Genomic DNA, 17,094 nt, shown 5'->3' on the forward strand with positions numbered 1-17,094 from the left:
CCAAATAACCACTTCTGTCCTAGAGTTTATCTATGTATAAAAACTTAAAACCTATGGCTCTTTCGACAAGCAAAGCAAATAAAGGATTTCTCTGTTTCCACATTAGGGCTCAGCTCTCTCTTACCGGTTGGTAATTGATGGCAGGATTCATGTTGGGTGTTGTGGTGCGTACAAGGCCAGGCTTAGGTGGACCCCGCTGACCCTGTAGCTGGGCTGGGTTTGGTGCAATAACACGTTGAGACATCAACATGTGTGGAAGGGTGGTATTGGTAGCTGAACGGATGACACTGTGACCCTGGAGCGGAAGAAGAGGAAAAGAACTAATCACAGGTTGTACGCTGTGTATAACACAGCATGAAATGCAAAAAGGAAAACACTGCCTGTAATACCTGAGTAGAAACATAGGAACACACCCAGACTTGGTAATTTCATTTAATGGTCTATGAGATAAATCTACCATCACTGTAAACCCTGATTAGTGGCTAGGAAGTCCTTGGCTTTTTTTCGTATAAACTATCTAATCCTATAGGGTTAGACAGAAAACTACCCCTTCTCTAGAGAAACTGGAAGCATTCCCTAGATAAGAAAAACTACAGTGGAAAGATGAAAGTTACTCATCTTTCTACTGAAGACTAAATCATGCCATAATGGACCAACAGAACAATCAGTAATAACAACACCTCTATCATGGCCAGGTTCTTCTATAATGTTCACAAAAGCCCAAAAACAGACAGGATTAGACAGGGCCCTCCAACACTAAGATCCCACTATGGGTCACATACCTGTAATGTTCTCAAATTTTGAGGTTCAACCCCCTGGGCCCCAGGCCGGGAGGGAAGCTTAGATAGGCCCTGCTGTCCCACATGGGCAGGAGATGGCTGAACAATAGATGCTGCATTCTGTACAACTGGAGTCTGGGAGAGGGAAGAGAAAATAAGACTGTGGAAAAGGCCAATAATCAGAGGTGGAAGTCTGGTACATTTCTAGACTTTAAAAGTTCCTTGTCAGTGTGAAGTTCTTGTCAACCAGCAGAAAAAACCAGAAAAAGGGAGTCAAGGTTTTCTTAAGGCCTGAGATTAAAAAAAAAAAAAAAAAATCACTACTACTACAGACTAAAAAACTATGGACCCAGGAAGAAATGGGCCACCCACCTGAACCCACCTGGGGTAACCTACTCTCAAACCAGTTTTTCTCTACTTTCCCTTAGTCCCTTATTTCTAGGGCACATTACCTTCTGGACCACATTCTCTTTCTGTAGCTGACTCTGTCTCAGTTTCTTTAACAGGACCAGTCGGGCTTCTTCCAATCGTAGCTCATCCCTCAGCTGCTTGATAAGCTGCTGCCGTTCCTCAATGCCTTTCCCCTAAGGAAACAACAAGACTGTCAGCTATGGCAGCAGGTACCCAGAATTCCTTCCTGCAAGAGACAATCTTTACTTCTTAGCTCTGAAACCTTCATCTTTCACAAGAAGCAAAAGTGGCAATAGGATTATCTTTGTATCAGTGGGGTCTGGCAAAGTGCCTGGCATTCAGTAGGTACTCAAAGAAATGCTTACAGAATTAAAGGAGAGACCACATATAAATGCTAATCAGTCAGATTCCTGGCAAAAAGAAGAATGACTAAAAGAGAAACATTGTTTTTTTTGTTTTGTTTTTTTGTTTTTGAGACGGAGTCATGCTCTGTCACTCAGGCTGGAGTGCAGTGGCGCCATCTCAGCTCACTGCAAGCTCTGCCTCCTGGGTTCACGCCATTCTCCTGCCTCAGCCTCCCGAGTAGCTGGGACTGCAGGCTCACGCCACTACGCCCGGCTAATTTTTTTGTATTTTTAGTAGAGACGGGGTTTCACCGTATTAGCCAGGATGGTCTCGATCTCCTGACCTCGTGATCCGCCCGCCTTGGCATCCCAAAGTGCTGGGATTACAGGCGTGAGCCACAGCGCCTGGCCACACTGTCTTCTTTTAAAATAAATATTCCTAAATCTCTTAAAGCCACATTTCCTCTAGATATACACAAAAACTTAGGAATCCCTTCATACTCAGGTACTCAGGTTAGAGTGCAGAAGGTATCCTTCTAGCCAAGGGTTTACTTTATATGACTTAATTATGAACTTTTGTTTTCATTTTTCAAAGATAAATAACATTGAGTATAATGGCCTACACACATGCTTTTCAAACTGTCGTCTCCACTTGATTCTAACAGTTCCTTTTAAAAGCCCTTGAAGTCGAGAGTCACTATAAAGTTTTCATCAATGGGTATTTATATCCAAACAGTAAACAGTCAAAAAACAGAACTAAGACTCTTGAGGAATTAAATAAAATAGAAGGAGTGTAACATGAAAAAAGAAATTCTTCTTTCTTTTTACCTTAAACATCTCTAGGTTGGCTGCTTTGAGTCTTTCTTCCATTCTGGAACTGGAACGGGGACTGGAAGCCTCATTGTCAGACAAAACAATGATGTCTGGTGAGGGAGTTAGCCTTCCTCGCTCTGGCTCACTAGACAAGAAAAGGAAAAAATAAGCTATTTCCAACAAAAGTTAAGAAAATTTCTTATCTATGCTGAATTAAAAAAAATCCAAGGGGGGCCGGGCACAGTGGTTCACTCCTGTAATCCTAGCACTTTGGGAGGCCAAGGCGGGTGGATCACCTGGAGTCAGGAGTTCGAGACCAGCCTGGCCGACATGGTGAAACCCTGCCTCTACTAAAAATACAAAAATTAGCTGGGCATTGGGGCACACGCCTGTAGTCCCAGCTACTCAGGAAGCTGAGGCAGGAGAATCTCTTGAACCCATGAGATAGAGGTTGCAGTGAGCCAAGATCGCACCACTGCACTCCAGCCTGGGCAACAGAGCAAGATTTCATCTCAAAAAAAAAAAAAAAAAAAAAGTCTATCCCATCAAGAGTAGGTACTGACGAATACACAAAAGAAGGAAGCATTAATAATTTGACGGAATAGTGTCAAGCATAATGTCTACAGCCTTATAGAAAAGGATTAAACCTCCAGAAACAAATATATTGAACTTGCATCTACTTACCAGAGTTTTATCCAGCATCTTACCTCAAAGAGTCTAGAAATTACTTTGAAATCTAAATCTCCCACATTGGTTCCTCTTACTCCTAATCCTATTTACTACATAACTCTAATTTAGGTTATTCTGGGGTTAGCCTTAAAAGCATCATGCTTATTTGTGTAAGATGATAAAAAATGGCACATACTGCTTCAGACCTAGTAACAAGAATTCCAGAAACTCTAATTGCTTCAGGTTCCCAAATCAATGACTGTATTTTCTAATTCTCCTCTGACTTCAAAGATACATTCCCAGATCCTACCTTCCTTGAGATTGTCAGTGTAGTTGGGAGTATTTAGGTCGATTGTTCTTTGGTCCTTTTTTTTTTCCCCTCTTGAGATAGGATCTCACTCTGTCACCCAGGCTGGAGTCCTGTAGCCCGATCACAGCTCACTGCAGCCTTGACCTACTGGGCTCAAGTGATCCTCCCACCTCAGCCTCCTGAGTAACTGGGACTATAGGCATGTGCCACCATGCCCGGCTAATTTTCATACTTTTTGTAGACATAGGGTCTTACTATGTTGCCCGAGCTGGTCTTAAGTGACCCTCCTGCCTTGGCCTCCCATTTGGCCTTAAATAATCAACTTAAACCCTTAATGATCACAGATCACTAGCCGTCCACTTCTCAGGGTTTCTTGTCCTAGCTGCTGTTGGCACATGGATTTTTTTTTTTTTTTTTTGAGGCAGGGTCTCATTCTATTGCCCAGGCTGGAGCGTAGTGGTACTTGCTGCATTCTCAAACTCCTGGCTCCAAGAGATCCCCCAGCCTCAGCGTCCTGAGTGCCTGGAGAATTTCTGAATTTTTTGGAAAGTGGTGGGGGTCTTGCTATGCTGCCCAGGCTAGTCTTGAACTCCCAGGTTCAAGTGATCCTGCTGCCTCAGCCACCCAAAGTGTTGGAATTACAGGTGTGAGCCACCATGCCCAGTCAGGACATGGATACCTTTTGAATAGGGCAACCCTGATCACTGGAATAAGCATTCAATTTCTCAACAGGGTAAATCTGAGTTGCTAAAATCAACCAAACTTAGGTAAGGAAACAGAATAGGGGGACAGAAAGATAAGAATGACTATCTTGTGAACTATTATTAAGTTTGTCTAGATTGCCGGCCACAGACACAGCAAGCTGAGAAGGTAGAAATACAGAAAAAGAAACCACTAGAGGGAGAAAAGAGCCTTTCATTCTCTAACCCCGAATATGAGGAGTAATGGTTAGGCCTGAATAAAGTGTCTGCATTCTTTTTTTTGAGATGCAGTCTGGCTCTGTCGCCCAGGCTGGAGTGCAATGGTGTGATCTCAGCTCACTGGAACCTCCATCTCCTGGGTTCAAGCGATTCTCCTGCCTCAGCCTCCCCAGTAGCTGGAATTACAGGTACCCGGCATGGCGCCTGGCTAATTTTTTTTGGTATTTTTAGTAGAGATGGGGTTTCACTGTTTTGGCCAGGCTGGTCTCAAAGTCCTGACCTCGTGATCCGCCTGCCTCTGCCTCCCAAAGTGTTGGGATTACAGGCGTGAGCCACTGTGCCCGGCCTGAATTCATTTTTAAAGTGTGATTTACTTCTCATATCTATATTCCTTTATACTCCCCATCTATGATTAACATGGGCAATTTTGGGTGGGCAGATCACTTGAGGCCAAAAGTTTGAGACCAGCCTGGCCAACATGGAGAAATCCTGTCTCTACTAAAAATACAAAAATTAGCCGGGCATGGTAGTACATGCCTGTAATCCCAGCTATTCAGGATGCTGAGGCACAACAATCACCTGAACCTGGGAGGCAGAGGTTGCAATGAGCCAAGATCGCATCACTATACTCCAGCCTGGGTGACAGAGCAAGACTCTGTCTCAAACAAATTAAAAATAAATAAAAAATAAATCATGGGTAATTTTGGAATCTGGAAGATTTTTCATGCAGAAGCTCTTTCTATTCTGGTCCTGGCTGGATAATATATATTACAAGTTATTTCTAAGGTAAGGAATTCTTCCTTGCTCAAATGAGTGCCACTTACTGCTTAGGAACTGCCCGCCCAGTGCCAAGACAAACAGCGACATTACTGGATGGAGATCTGGGAATTGTATGCCATTTATCAGGAAGTTATATCTGAGAACAACTTTAAGTGATTATTTTATTCCCAGATATAAACACACCAGTATTAGGTAGATAGCACAGATAAGGCAAAGCCAAAGTCTTTTTTGAGTCGGACTCTTGCACTGTCACCCGGGCTGGAGGGCAATGGTGCAATCTTGGCTCACTGCAACCTCTTCTGAGGTTTAAGTGATTCTCCTGCCTCCCGAGTCGCTGGAATTACATGTGCCCGCCACCACACCTGGCTAATTTTCTGTATTTATAGTAGAGATGGGGTTTCACTATGTTGGCCAGACTGGTCTCAAACTGCTGACCTCATGATCCACCCGCCTCAGCCTCCCAAAGACCTGGGATTACAGGCATGAGCCACCGCGCCTAGCCTCTTTTCTTGTATTTATTTTTGCTTTTATTTTTTGAGACAGGGTCTCACTCTGTCACCCAGGCTGGAGTGCAGTGGTGCAATCGTTCGTGGCTCACTGCAGTCTCAATCTCCTAGGCCCAAGAGATCCTCCCACCTCAGTCTCCTGAGTAGCTACTTTTTAAATTTTTTGTAGAGAAGGGGTCTCCCTATGTTACTAAGGCTGGTCTTAAACTTCTAGGCCCAAGTGATTCTCCTGCCTTGGCCTCCCAAAGTGCTGTGATTACAGGCGTGAGCCATCATGCCCTGCCTCATTCCTCAATTTTCAAAAACTAATGAGCTAGGATTCTGGCCTCATTTGTTAAACATTCCCAGAGAGAAATTATTTTGCTCTTTTCCTAAACATACATGTAATTTACAACACTGGGGGTAGTTAAGTATGAACTCCTACCTATTAGAGAGATATTATTAAAAGCCCCACTTGCTGTGACATCACTTGTGACTTAGTCTGGCATATTCTCAGAAGCTATAAAGCTCTTAATCCTTATCCCAGTAGTAAAAACAACTAAGCTAAGAACTGCCGTGTCTTTCTAGAATTTCAAAACATTAGTAGCGTTGGTTTCATACATACTTTATTTCACAGGTATCATAACTTGACCAACTGATGGTAAAATAAGCTATTTAGGCTATTATGACATGGCTATTATGTTAAGAACTTCTCTTGCCTTCTGCTTTCAAATTCTTTCATCTTTTCTTGGTAGAGATGAGGTACCACTATGTTGCCCAGGCAGATCTCAAATTCTTGCACTCAAGCAATCCTCCCACTTTGGCCTCCCTAAGTGCTGGGAATACAGGCATGCACCATTGCACCCAGCTCTTTCCTCCTTTTATCACTATCAAAGAAACTATGGTTCTCCTTGCTGGGAATGTATCAGTTTTGCTCACTGTTGGTTTTTTGTTTTTTTGTTTTTCTTTTGAGACAGGGTCTTGGTCTGTCGCCCAGGCTGGGAGTGCAGTGGTGCAATCTCTGCTCACTACAACTCTGCCTCCTGGGTTCAAGCGATTCTCCTGCCTCCCTTCCAAGTAGCCAGGATTACAGGCACCCGCCACCACGCCTGGTTAATTTTTGTAATTTTACTAGAGATGGGGTTTCACCATGTTGGCCAGGCTGGTCTCGAACTCCTGACCTCAGATGATCCTCCTGCCTTGGCCTCCCAAAGTGCTGAGATTATAGGTGTGAGTCACTGTGCCCAGTAGTCTTGTTCATTATTATACAACATCTCAGGGCTAAATGGAAATAACTGTCAGTATATCTGGAGTCCCAAGCTTCCAGAGGATTGTGTTTCAAAAGATCACCCCATGTTGGGTACAGCGGCCCATGCCTAATAGCTCCAGCTACTCAGGAAGCCAAGTGGGGAGGACTGCTTGAGCTCAGGAATTTGAGGAAATAGTGCACGACAGTGCTTGTGAACAGCCAATGCATGTCAGCCTGGGCAACAGAGCGACACCCCATCTCTTTAAATGATTTTTAAAAATCACCCCAAAATAACATTTTTAAAAAAATTGTTGGGTTTGGCTGGGCATGGTGGCTCACGCCTGTAACCCCAGCACTTTGGGAGGCCAAGGCGAGTGAATCACAAGGTCAGGAGATAGAGACCGTCCTGGTCAACATGGTGAAACCCCATCTCTACTAAAAATACAAAAATTAGCTGGCGTGTAGTCCCAGCTACTCAGGACGCTGAGGCAAGAGAATCGTGTGAACCCAGGAGACGGAGGTTGCAGTGAGCCGAGATCGTGCCACTGCACTCCAGCCTGGCCAACAGAGCGAGACACCGTCTTAAAAAAAAAAAACAAAAGGCCGGGCGTGGTGGCTCAAGCCTGTAATCCCAGCACTTTGGGAGGCCGAGGCGGGTGGATCACGAGGTCAGGAGATCGAGACTATCCTGGCTAACATGGTGAAACCCCGTCTCTACTAAAAATACAAAAAACTAGCCGGGCGTGGTGGCGGGCGCCTGTAGTCCCAGCTACTTGGGAGGCTGAGGCGGGAGAATGGCGTGAACCCGGGAGGCGGAGCTTGCAGTGAGCCGAGATCACGCCACTGCACTCCAGTCTGGGAGACACAGCGAGACTCCGTCTCAAAAAAAAAAAAAAAAAAAAAAGTTGGGTTTTCAGGAAGTCTGACTTTTTAACATATACTGTCTGTATCTGCAATATAATACAATTCCAATAGCACTAATGAGATCTTACCAAAATGTCTACAGAAGCAGGACTGAAAACAGGAAAAAAAAAAAAACTGTGTTAACAAAGTTTCTATGAAAAATGTTGGGCCCGGCATGGTGGCTCATGCCTGTAATCCCAGCACTTTAGGAGGCAAAGGTGGGCAGATCACTTGAGAGCAGGAGTTAAGAGACCAGCCTGGGTGACACAGCAAAACCTCGTCTCTACTAAAAATACAAAACAGTTACCCAAGTATAGGGGCACACGCCTGTAGTCCCAGCTACTTGGGAAGCTGAGGCAGGAGGATTGCTTGAGCCTGGGAGGTGGAGGTTGCAGTGAGTGGAGATCATGCCACACTGCACTCCAGCCAGGGCGACAGAGTGAGACCTTGTCAGGAAAGGGAAAGGGAAGGAAAGAAAAATGCATTTAAGAGTTCCAATTTGGGATGTGAAGAATCCACCTAACATTTCTTTAACTCTTTGTCCCCAGTGAAGTAGGATAAGTTACTTGCTCCAGAAGGGTAAGGGTGATTATAAAAGCAAGTAGGTTACTCAGGTTCATGATCTCATTCACCGACGTCCTTTTCTTTCAAGCAATCTAAAAATGAACCTATTTATATAATATTCTGCTGGCACTACCTATAAATTACAAGTATTTTTCTTCTCTTCAAGGACCTCTAGGGAATCTGCCTGAGGTTTCCTAAGAGTTTTTTGTTGTTGTTCTTTTTGCTTTTTTAAAAATTGAGATAAGAGTCTCACTCTGTCGCTCAGGTTGGAGTGTAGTGGTGCGATCTCAGCTCACTGCAACCTCTGCCACCGGGGTTCAACAATTCTCACGCCTCAGCCTCCCAAGTAGCTAGGAACACAGGTGCATGCCACCACAGCTGGCTAATTTTTTCATATTTTTAGTAGAGACAAGGTTTCACCATGTTGGCCAGGCTGGTCTCAAACTCCTGACCTCAGGTGATCCACCCACCTCGGCCTCCCAAAGTGCTGGGATGACAAGTGTGAGCCACCGCTTACTAAGAGTTTTTAAAGTTACTACCAAGAATAATGTTTGCTTGTGGAGCGTGGTTTAAAAAAATAATCCTCGGACAAGACCAGTAAGGAGACATCAAAAGGTAGAGAAAGTAACATGTGTAAGGTTATAACCATTCCTTTCTTCTTCATTCTCCATCAGTCCAGCTTTTTAGAGATTCTGCTTTGGATCAGTCCTACAACAAACTCAGCAAGGTCATTTGGAGGGCAACTGAACACTGAAGACTAATTCTCACAGCTATCAGCTGTTTCTGAACTATTTATAAACTGAATGTTTTTGTTTTTTTTTTTTCAGAGGGAGTCTCGCTTTGTCACCCAGGCTGGAGTGCAGTGGTGCAATCTTGGCTCACTGCAACCTCTGCCTTCCGGGTTCACACCATTCTCCTGCCTCAGCCTCCCGAGTAGCTGGGACTACAGGCACCTGCCACCACGCCTGGCTAATTTTTTGTATTTTTAGTAGAGACGGGGTTTCACCGTGTTAGCCAGGATGGTCTCGATCTCCTTGACCTCGTGATCCACCCGCCTCGGCCTCCTAAAGTGCTGGGATTACAGGCGTGAGCCACTGCACCCAGCCTAAACTGAATGTTTTAAAAGCTAGGGTTGGCTGGGTGTGGTGGCTCACATCTATAATCCCAGCACTTTGGGAGGCCGAAGTGGGAAGATCACCTGAGGTCAGGAGTTCGAGATTAGCCAGGCTATCATGGTAAAACCCCATCTCTACTAAAAATACAAAATTAGCTGGGTGTGGTGGCACGCGCCTGTAATTCCAGCTACTCATGAGAGTAGAGAGGCAAGAGAATCACTTGAACCCGGGAGGTGGAGGGTGCAGTGAGCCGAGATCATACCATTGCACTCAGGCTGGGCAAAAAGAGTGAAACTCCAACTCAAGAAAAAAAAAACCAAAAGCACAAACACACACACACACACACACAACTAGGGTTATGGGCTGGGTGTGGTGGCTCATAGGCTGGGTGTGGTGGCTCACGACAGTAGTCCCAGCACTTTGGGAGGCCAATGTGGGAAGATCACCTGAGGCTGGGAGTTTGAGACCAGCCTGGGCAACATAGTGAGACTCTGTCTCTACAAAAGTATTCAAAATTTAGCTGGGTGTGATGATGCACACCTTTAGTCCCAGCTACTTGGGAGGCTAGGGCGGGAAGATAACCTGAGCCCAGGAGTTGGTGGTTACAATGAGCTATGATCATGCTACTGCACTCAAGACTGTGTGACACTTTAGTGAGACCTTATCTTAAAAAAAAAAAAGAAAATCTGGACGGGTGCGGTGGCGCATGCCTGTAATCTGGCACTTTGGGAGGCCAAGGAGGGAGGATCACTTGAGCTCAGGAATTTGAGACCAGCCTGGGTAATATGGCAAAAACCCGTTTCTACAAAAATACAAAAATTAGACAGGCATGGTGGGATGTGCCTGTAGTCCCAGCTACTCGGGGGTGGGGTGAGTTGGGGTTGAGGTGGGAAGATCACTTGAATCCAGCGGGTCATGCCACTCACTACACACCAGCCTGGGCAACAGAGCAAGACCCTGCCTCAAAAAAACAAAACAAAACAAAACAAAAAACAAAACCAACCAAAACCACCAAAAAACCTCATAAAAAACAAAAAGAAAAAAAAAAAAACCCCAAACTAGGGTTATCTGTACTATGATTCACTGCACATGTAGACTCAACCATTGGCCAGATCCAGGTATCTCTCCTTACCGTGTGCTCTACAGTTTCAAGTACTCAACCTTGAGAGACACCAGAAAAAAAGGCCTGGGAAAACACGTTTGCATGTGTGAGTGAGTGAGAGAGAGAGTAACATATATGTACGAATGAATGTATATGTATATGGGGGAGCTGGGGGAAGTGGTACAGATACAGCAAGAATGCAGAGACTTACCACATGAAGATAATTTGCTTTCTGACACAAGAAAAGCTAGGCCCACATTTTTGGATGCAATAAAAGCCGGGACTCCACAATAAATACATCCTAAAACTCCTGGAATTATCTGACAAAAAGACTATTTTTCTCCTCATAAGATGGCCATGAAGATTAGACTGAAAGTATACATTAACTCACTTCCATTTGGCCTATCAGATATCTAGTGGCCCCTTTATCTAGAAATGACCATTTTTTCTCTTAAGAGTAAGAACTATGATTCTCTGTAGGCTAAGCAGTTTTTGAGGCACCTGGTTTCATTTGGAAATAAAATGAATTTATGGTCAAACTCGATGATGTATCTTCTTTTAAGAATCTTTAGGATGAAAAATACCCTCCTCTCACTGGAATTCATTCCATTTTCACAGGCTTTATGAGATGACCCTATCTCTGGAGGCAGTTGAACTGAGCCATACCTCCGTCTAGCACTCATATCCACAGGCTCATCATTGATGTTTTCTTTGCCTGGCCTTCCAGCAGTCCTGTTGTCTCCATGAGGCCTGAGATTCCCATTAAGTTTTTCTTCATAGCCCTTGACACCACTGCCATCCTGTTTGGTGGGTAACTCATGTGGCACCTCAAGATTTGCCAAATCCTTCCTTTTGAGCAATGCCAACATTTTCAGACGTTCCATGGCCTCGTGCCCCTCCATTTTGAGTCGCTTTGCCAGGACATCATCTCGCTCATCTGCTGGGTCCAAGCTCCGCTTCAACAGATTCAAGCGAAGAGCATCTTCTGTCATTCGATCCATCCTATGGAAAGAAAACTACAAGTAAGATCAGAATAAAGTCCCTTAAATAGTATAAAGTTACAAGAATCTCTCTCTCTTTCACACACACACACACACACACACACACAGTTCAAAGTTAACTAAGCTAATGTCCTGATATTGTCCTAGAACATCTATATTAAAGGAGAGCTCTCCATTCAACCTCAGCAATTTAAGTAAACTTAAATTTACATAAGTGAGGCCTGTTGATATTTGCCCTGAATTCTATATGGATACAGACTGAAAACCTTTTTTTTTTTTTTTAGCTTTTATTTTATTTTATTTCAAGGGTACACGTGCAGGTTTGTTACATAGGTAAACTGCATGTTACCAGGGTTAGCAGATTCAAAATCTGAAGAAACTTAAGATGCTTTTTAAAATGAAGAACTTAGGTGGTTAGCCTGATAAGCAGCACTATTTTTTTCTTTACTCATGAAGCAAAATTGATAAGCTAATTAATCATTATCTTCCTTTTTCACTTTGATTTTTTTTACACTAACAAAATCTAAATGTAGGCCGGGCATGGTGGCTCAACTTATATTCCCAGCTCCTCCAGAGGCTGACGTGGGAAGACTGCTTGAGCCCAGGAGTTCAAGACCAGCCTGAGAAAAATCGTGAGACCCCATCTCTACAAAAAAATTAAAAATCTGTCAGGCATGGTGGCACATGCCTGTAGTCCCAGCTACTTGGGAGGGTAAGGTGGGAGGACTGCTTGAGACCAGGAGGTTGAGGCTGCCGTGAGCCTGATCGCCCCACTGAACTCCAGCTGGGGTGATACAGTGAGGCTCTGTCTTAAGAAACAAACAACAAAAAATTCAAATGCAAATTCAGATTTAGATTTTCTCCAACACTTTCAAATCCAGGGTTGTTGTCCTGGTAGGAAACAGTAAAGATAAAATAGTAAGAAAATCTTTTAAGTCAAAGAAACACAGGTCAAAATTGCTACTTATGTTAATCAGGTCAAATATTTAGTAAGTTACTTTACCCTCCCAAGTTTCAATTTCATTTGTAAAAATGGAGTGCTTAAAATTTTCTTCTATTCCAGGGCTGGGCACAGCAGCTCACACCTATAATCCCAGCACTGGGCTGACGCGGGTGGATCACAAGGTCAGGAGTTCAAGACCAGCCTGGCCAAGATGGTGAAACCCCATTTCTACTAAAAATACAAAAACTTAGCCGGGCTGGGTGGCGGGCGCCTGTAATCCCTGCTACTTGGGAAGCTGAGGCAGATAATTGATTGAACCCAGCAGGTGGAGGTTGCAGTGAGCTGAGATCTCGCCACTGCACTCCAGCCTGGGCAACAGAGGGAGAGAGGGAAGGAAAGAAGGGAGGAAGGAAGAGAGGAAGGAAGGAAGGAAGGGAGGGAGGGAGGGAGGAATAAAATAAAAAAGATTATTTTCCAGTTGCAATTAAAAAAAAAAAAAGAAACAGGGGCTGGGTGCAGTGGCTCACGCTTGTAATCCCAGCACTTTGGGAGGCTGAGGTAGGGTAGATCACTTGAGGTCAGGAATTCGAGACCAATCTCGCCAGCATGGTGAAACCCTGTCTCTACTAAAAATACCAAAATTAGGCATGGCGGCGCTTTCATGTAGTCCCAGCTACCTGAGAGGCTGAGGCATGAGAATCACTTGAACCTGCAAGGTGGAGGTTGCAGTGTGCAAAGATTTCACCACTGCATTCCAGCCTGGGTGTGACAGAGTGAAACTGTCTCAAAACAAAAACAAAACAAAACCAAAAAATGAAACACACACCTTTTATTATTTATTTATTTGAGATGGAATCTTGTTCTGTCACCAGGCTGGAGTGGAGTGGTGAGATCTCAGCTCACTGCAACCTCTGTCTCCCAGGTTCAAGTGATTCTCCCGCCTCAGCCTCCCAAGTAGCTGGGACTATGGGTGTGTGCCACCACGTCCACCTAATTTTTTTATTTTAGTAGAGACGGGGTTTCACCATGTTGGCCAGGATCGTCGCAGTCTCTTGACCTTGCGATCTGCCCGCCTCGGCCTCCTAAAGTGCTGGGATTTCAGGCATTAGCCACCATGCCCGGCCTGTTTTTATTTTTATTTTTGAGAGATAGGGTCTCACTCTATCACCCAGGCTAGGGTGCAAGTGGCACAATTATAGCCTACTGCAGCTTCAAAGTCTAGGGCTCAAACAATCCTCCACGCCTCAGCCTCCTGAGTAGCTAGAGACGCATGCCACCACACTGGGCTAACTTTTCAGTTTTTTGTAGGACAAAGTCTCACTATGTTGCCCAGGCTGGTCTGGAACTCCTGGGTTCAAATGATCCTCCTGCCTCAGTCTCTCAAAGTGCTGGGGATTATAGGCAGAAACACACCTTTTAGAGACAAGAGAAAAGTCAGAACCCAAACTTCTGAATTTTGGGGTAATGTTTTTTAATTCTTTCTCTTTTTAAAGAACAGCTTTAGCAGCCATAAAAAAGAATGAGTTCATGTCCTTTGCAGGGAAGTGGATGAAGCTGGAAGCCATCAATCTCAGTAAACTAACAAAGGAAGAGAAAACCAAACACTGCATGTTTTCACTCGTAAGTGGGAGTTGAACAATGAGAACACATGGACACAGGGAGGGGAACATCACACACCTGGGTCTGTCGGGAAGTGGGAGGCAAAAGGAGGGAGAGCATTAGGACAAATACCAATGCATGTGGGGCTTAAAACCTAGATGACAGGTTGACAGCTGCTGCAAACCACCATGGCACATGTATACCTATGTAATAAACCTTCAGTTTCTGTGCGTGTATCCCAGAACTTAAAGTAAAATAAAATAAAATAAGAAGAGCTTTACTGAGATATAATTCACATATCATGCAATTTACCTATGTAAAGTATACAATTCCATATTTAGCATATTCAAAGCTGTGCAACTATCATTATAATCAACTTTAGAACATTTTTATCACACTTCACCTCCCAATTTACCTCTGAAAAATATCTTCAGATGGAGGCCGGGCGCGGTGGCTCACGCCTGTAATCCCAGCACTTTGGGAGGCCGAGACGGGCAGATCATGAGGTCAGGAGATTGAGACCATCCTGGCTAACACAGTGAAACCCCGTCTCTACTAAAAAATACAAAAAACTAGCTGGGCAAGGTGGCGGGCGCCTGTAGTCCCAGCTACTCGGGAGGCTGAGGCAGGAGAATGGCGTAAACCCAGGAGGCGGAGCTTGCAGTGGGCTGAGATCCGGCCACTGCACTCCAGCCTGGGCGACAGAGCGAGACTCTGTCTCAAAAAAAAAAAAAAAAAAAAAAATCTTCAGATGGAGGGACTAGAAAGTGGAGTGCTACAGAACACCCCCCTAACTCTATAGTTAAATGTCTTCAGTACTTCAATCAGCACTATATAACTGAGAGTAGTAACTGGGCATACTATGGTAAGTTGGGGAGGGTAGGAAAAGTCTGCCACTCAACTGATTGTACACCTAGATGCAAAAAGTATAGCCATGCCTCATTTTATTGCATTTCACTTTATTGTGCTTTGCAGATACTGTGTTAAAGGAAGACAAGGCCAAGCACAGTGGTTCACACCTGTAATCCCAGTGCTTTGGGAAGCCAAGGCAGGCGGATCACTTGAGGTTAGGAGTTCGAGACCAGCCTGGCCAACATGGTGAAACCCTGTCTCTACTAAAAATACAAAAATTAGTCGGGTGTTGTGGCACACGCCTGTAATCCCAGCTATTTGGGAGGCTGAGGCAGGAGGATCGCTTGAACCCAGGAGGCAGAGATTTCAGTGAGCCAAGATCGCGCCACTGCACTCCAACCTGGGCGACAAAAGCAAGACTCTGTCTCAAACAACAACAAACAACAACAACAAAAAACAAATGTTTGCGGTAACCCTGTATTGAGCAACCCTAATGGTATCATTTTTCTAACAGCATGTTCTCACTCTGTCTCTGTGTCACATTTTGGTAATGATCAGTTATCTTTAATATTACTATTTTAATTGTTTTGTGGCACCATTAACTGTACTCAGAAGATGGCAAACTTAATAAATGTTGTGTGTGCTCTGACTGTTCCACAGACTGGCTGTTCTCCCATCTCTCTCTTTCTCCAGCTTCTTTACTATGAGACACAACAATATTGAAGTTAGACCAATTATTAACCCTACAAGGGTCTCTAAGTGTTCAACTGAAAGGAAGAGTCACACGTTTCTCACTTTAAATCAAAAGCTAGAAATGATTAAGCTCAGCGAGGAAGGCTTGTTGAAAACCAAGATGGGCTAAAACCTAGCCCTCTTGCATGTAACAGTTAGCCAATTGTGGCCGGGTGTGGTGGCTCACGCCTGTAATCCCAGCAGTCTGGGAGGCTGAGGTGGGCAGATCACAAGGTCAGGAGTTCGAGACCAGCCTGTCCAACATGGTGAAACGCCGTCTCTACTAAAGATACAAAAAATTAGCCAAGCGTGGTGGCATGCGCCTGTAATCCCAGATACTCAGGAGGATCATGCAGGACAATCACTTGAACCCAGGAGGCGGAGGTTGCAGTGAGCCAAGATCGCGCCATTGCACTCCAGGCTAGGCGACAGGGCGAGACTCCGTCTCAAAAAAAAAAAAAGGTTAGCCAAGTTGTGAATGCAAAGAAAAAGTTCCTGAAGGAATTATTAAAAGTGCTACTCCAGTGAACACACAAATAATGGCAAAGTGCAAAGGCTTTACTGGCAATATGGAGAAAGTTTTAGTGTACTGGCAAGATCAAACCAGCCACAACATTCCTTTAAGCCAAAGCCTAATTCAGAGTCAGGCCCTAACTCTCTTCAATTCTGTGAAGGCTGGGAGAGGTGAGGAAGCTGCAGAAGAAAAGTTGGAAACTAGCAAAGGCTGGTTCATGAGGTTTAAGAAGTCATGCCATAACACAAAAGTACAAGGTACAGCAGTAGCCAAGTCCTGATGTAGAAGCTAACGCAAGTTATCCATAAGATCTAGCTGAGATAACCCACAAAGGTGACACATTAACAGTACATTATTTTCCCTTTTTAAAATTTTCTAATTTTTATTCTAGATTTAAGGGATACATGTGTAGGTTTATTAAATGGATATATTGCATAATGCTGGGGTTTGGGCTTTTACTGAACCCATCACCCAAATAGCTAACATAGTACCCAATGGGTAGTTTTTCAACCCTTATCCCCCACTCTATTCCTCCCCTTTTTGGAGTACTCAGTATCTACTGTTTTCATCTATAAGTCCATGTGAACAGTACATTTTCAATGTAGACAAAATAGCCTTCTACTGGAAGACTTTCATAGAGAGATGTCAATACCAGGCTCCAAAGCTTCAAAAGACAGGCTGACTCTCTTGTTAGAGGCTAATATGGCTGGTGACTTTAAATTGAAGTCAGTGATCATTTACTATTCCAACAATTCTAGGGCACTTAAGAACTACGTTAAATAAACTGGGCATAGTAGTGCACGCCAGTAGTCTCAGCTATGTGGTAGGCTGAGGCAGCAAGGTTGCCTGAGCTCAGGATTTTGAGGCTGTAGAACACTATGACTGCACCTGTGAATAGCCACTGCACTCCAGCCTGGACAACACAGCAAGACTCCATCTTTTAGAAAAAAGGTAAGAATTAGGCTAAATCTATTCTGCCTGTACTCTCTCAATGGAACAATGACGTCTG

The 17,094-nt window shown here is 44.2% G+C and overlaps 1 protein-coding gene across 1 annotated transcript in view; it reads right to left on the reverse strand.

The window, feature by feature from the left end:
* The window catches only part of GATAD2B (GATA zinc finger domain containing 2B), a 120,664-nt gene that overhangs the window by 12,535 nt on the left and 91,035 nt on the right, over positions 1 to 17,094 (reverse strand). Inside the window, exons 2-6 of the mRNA XM_025354762.1 lie at positions 11,111 to 11,446; positions 2,363 to 2,492; positions 1,232 to 1,363; positions 783 to 914; positions 125 to 295 (exon numbers count right to left, since the gene is read on the reverse strand). Coding sequence (XP_025210547.1) covers positions 125 to 295; positions 783 to 914; positions 1,232 to 1,363; positions 2,363 to 2,492; positions 11,111 to 11,445 — 900 coding nt within the window. The 5' untranslated portion in view covers position 11,446. The remainder of the gene's footprint in view (positions 1 to 124; positions 296 to 782; positions 915 to 1,231; positions 1,364 to 2,362; positions 2,493 to 11,110; positions 11,447 to 17,094) is intronic.

The sequence above is a fragment of the Theropithecus gelada genome, chromosome 1 (assembly GCF_003255815.1).
Source record: "Theropithecus gelada isolate Dixy chromosome 1, Tgel_1.0, whole genome shotgun sequence".
NCBI classification, from domain to species: Eukaryota; Metazoa; Chordata; class Mammalia; order Primates; family Cercopithecidae; genus Theropithecus; species Theropithecus gelada.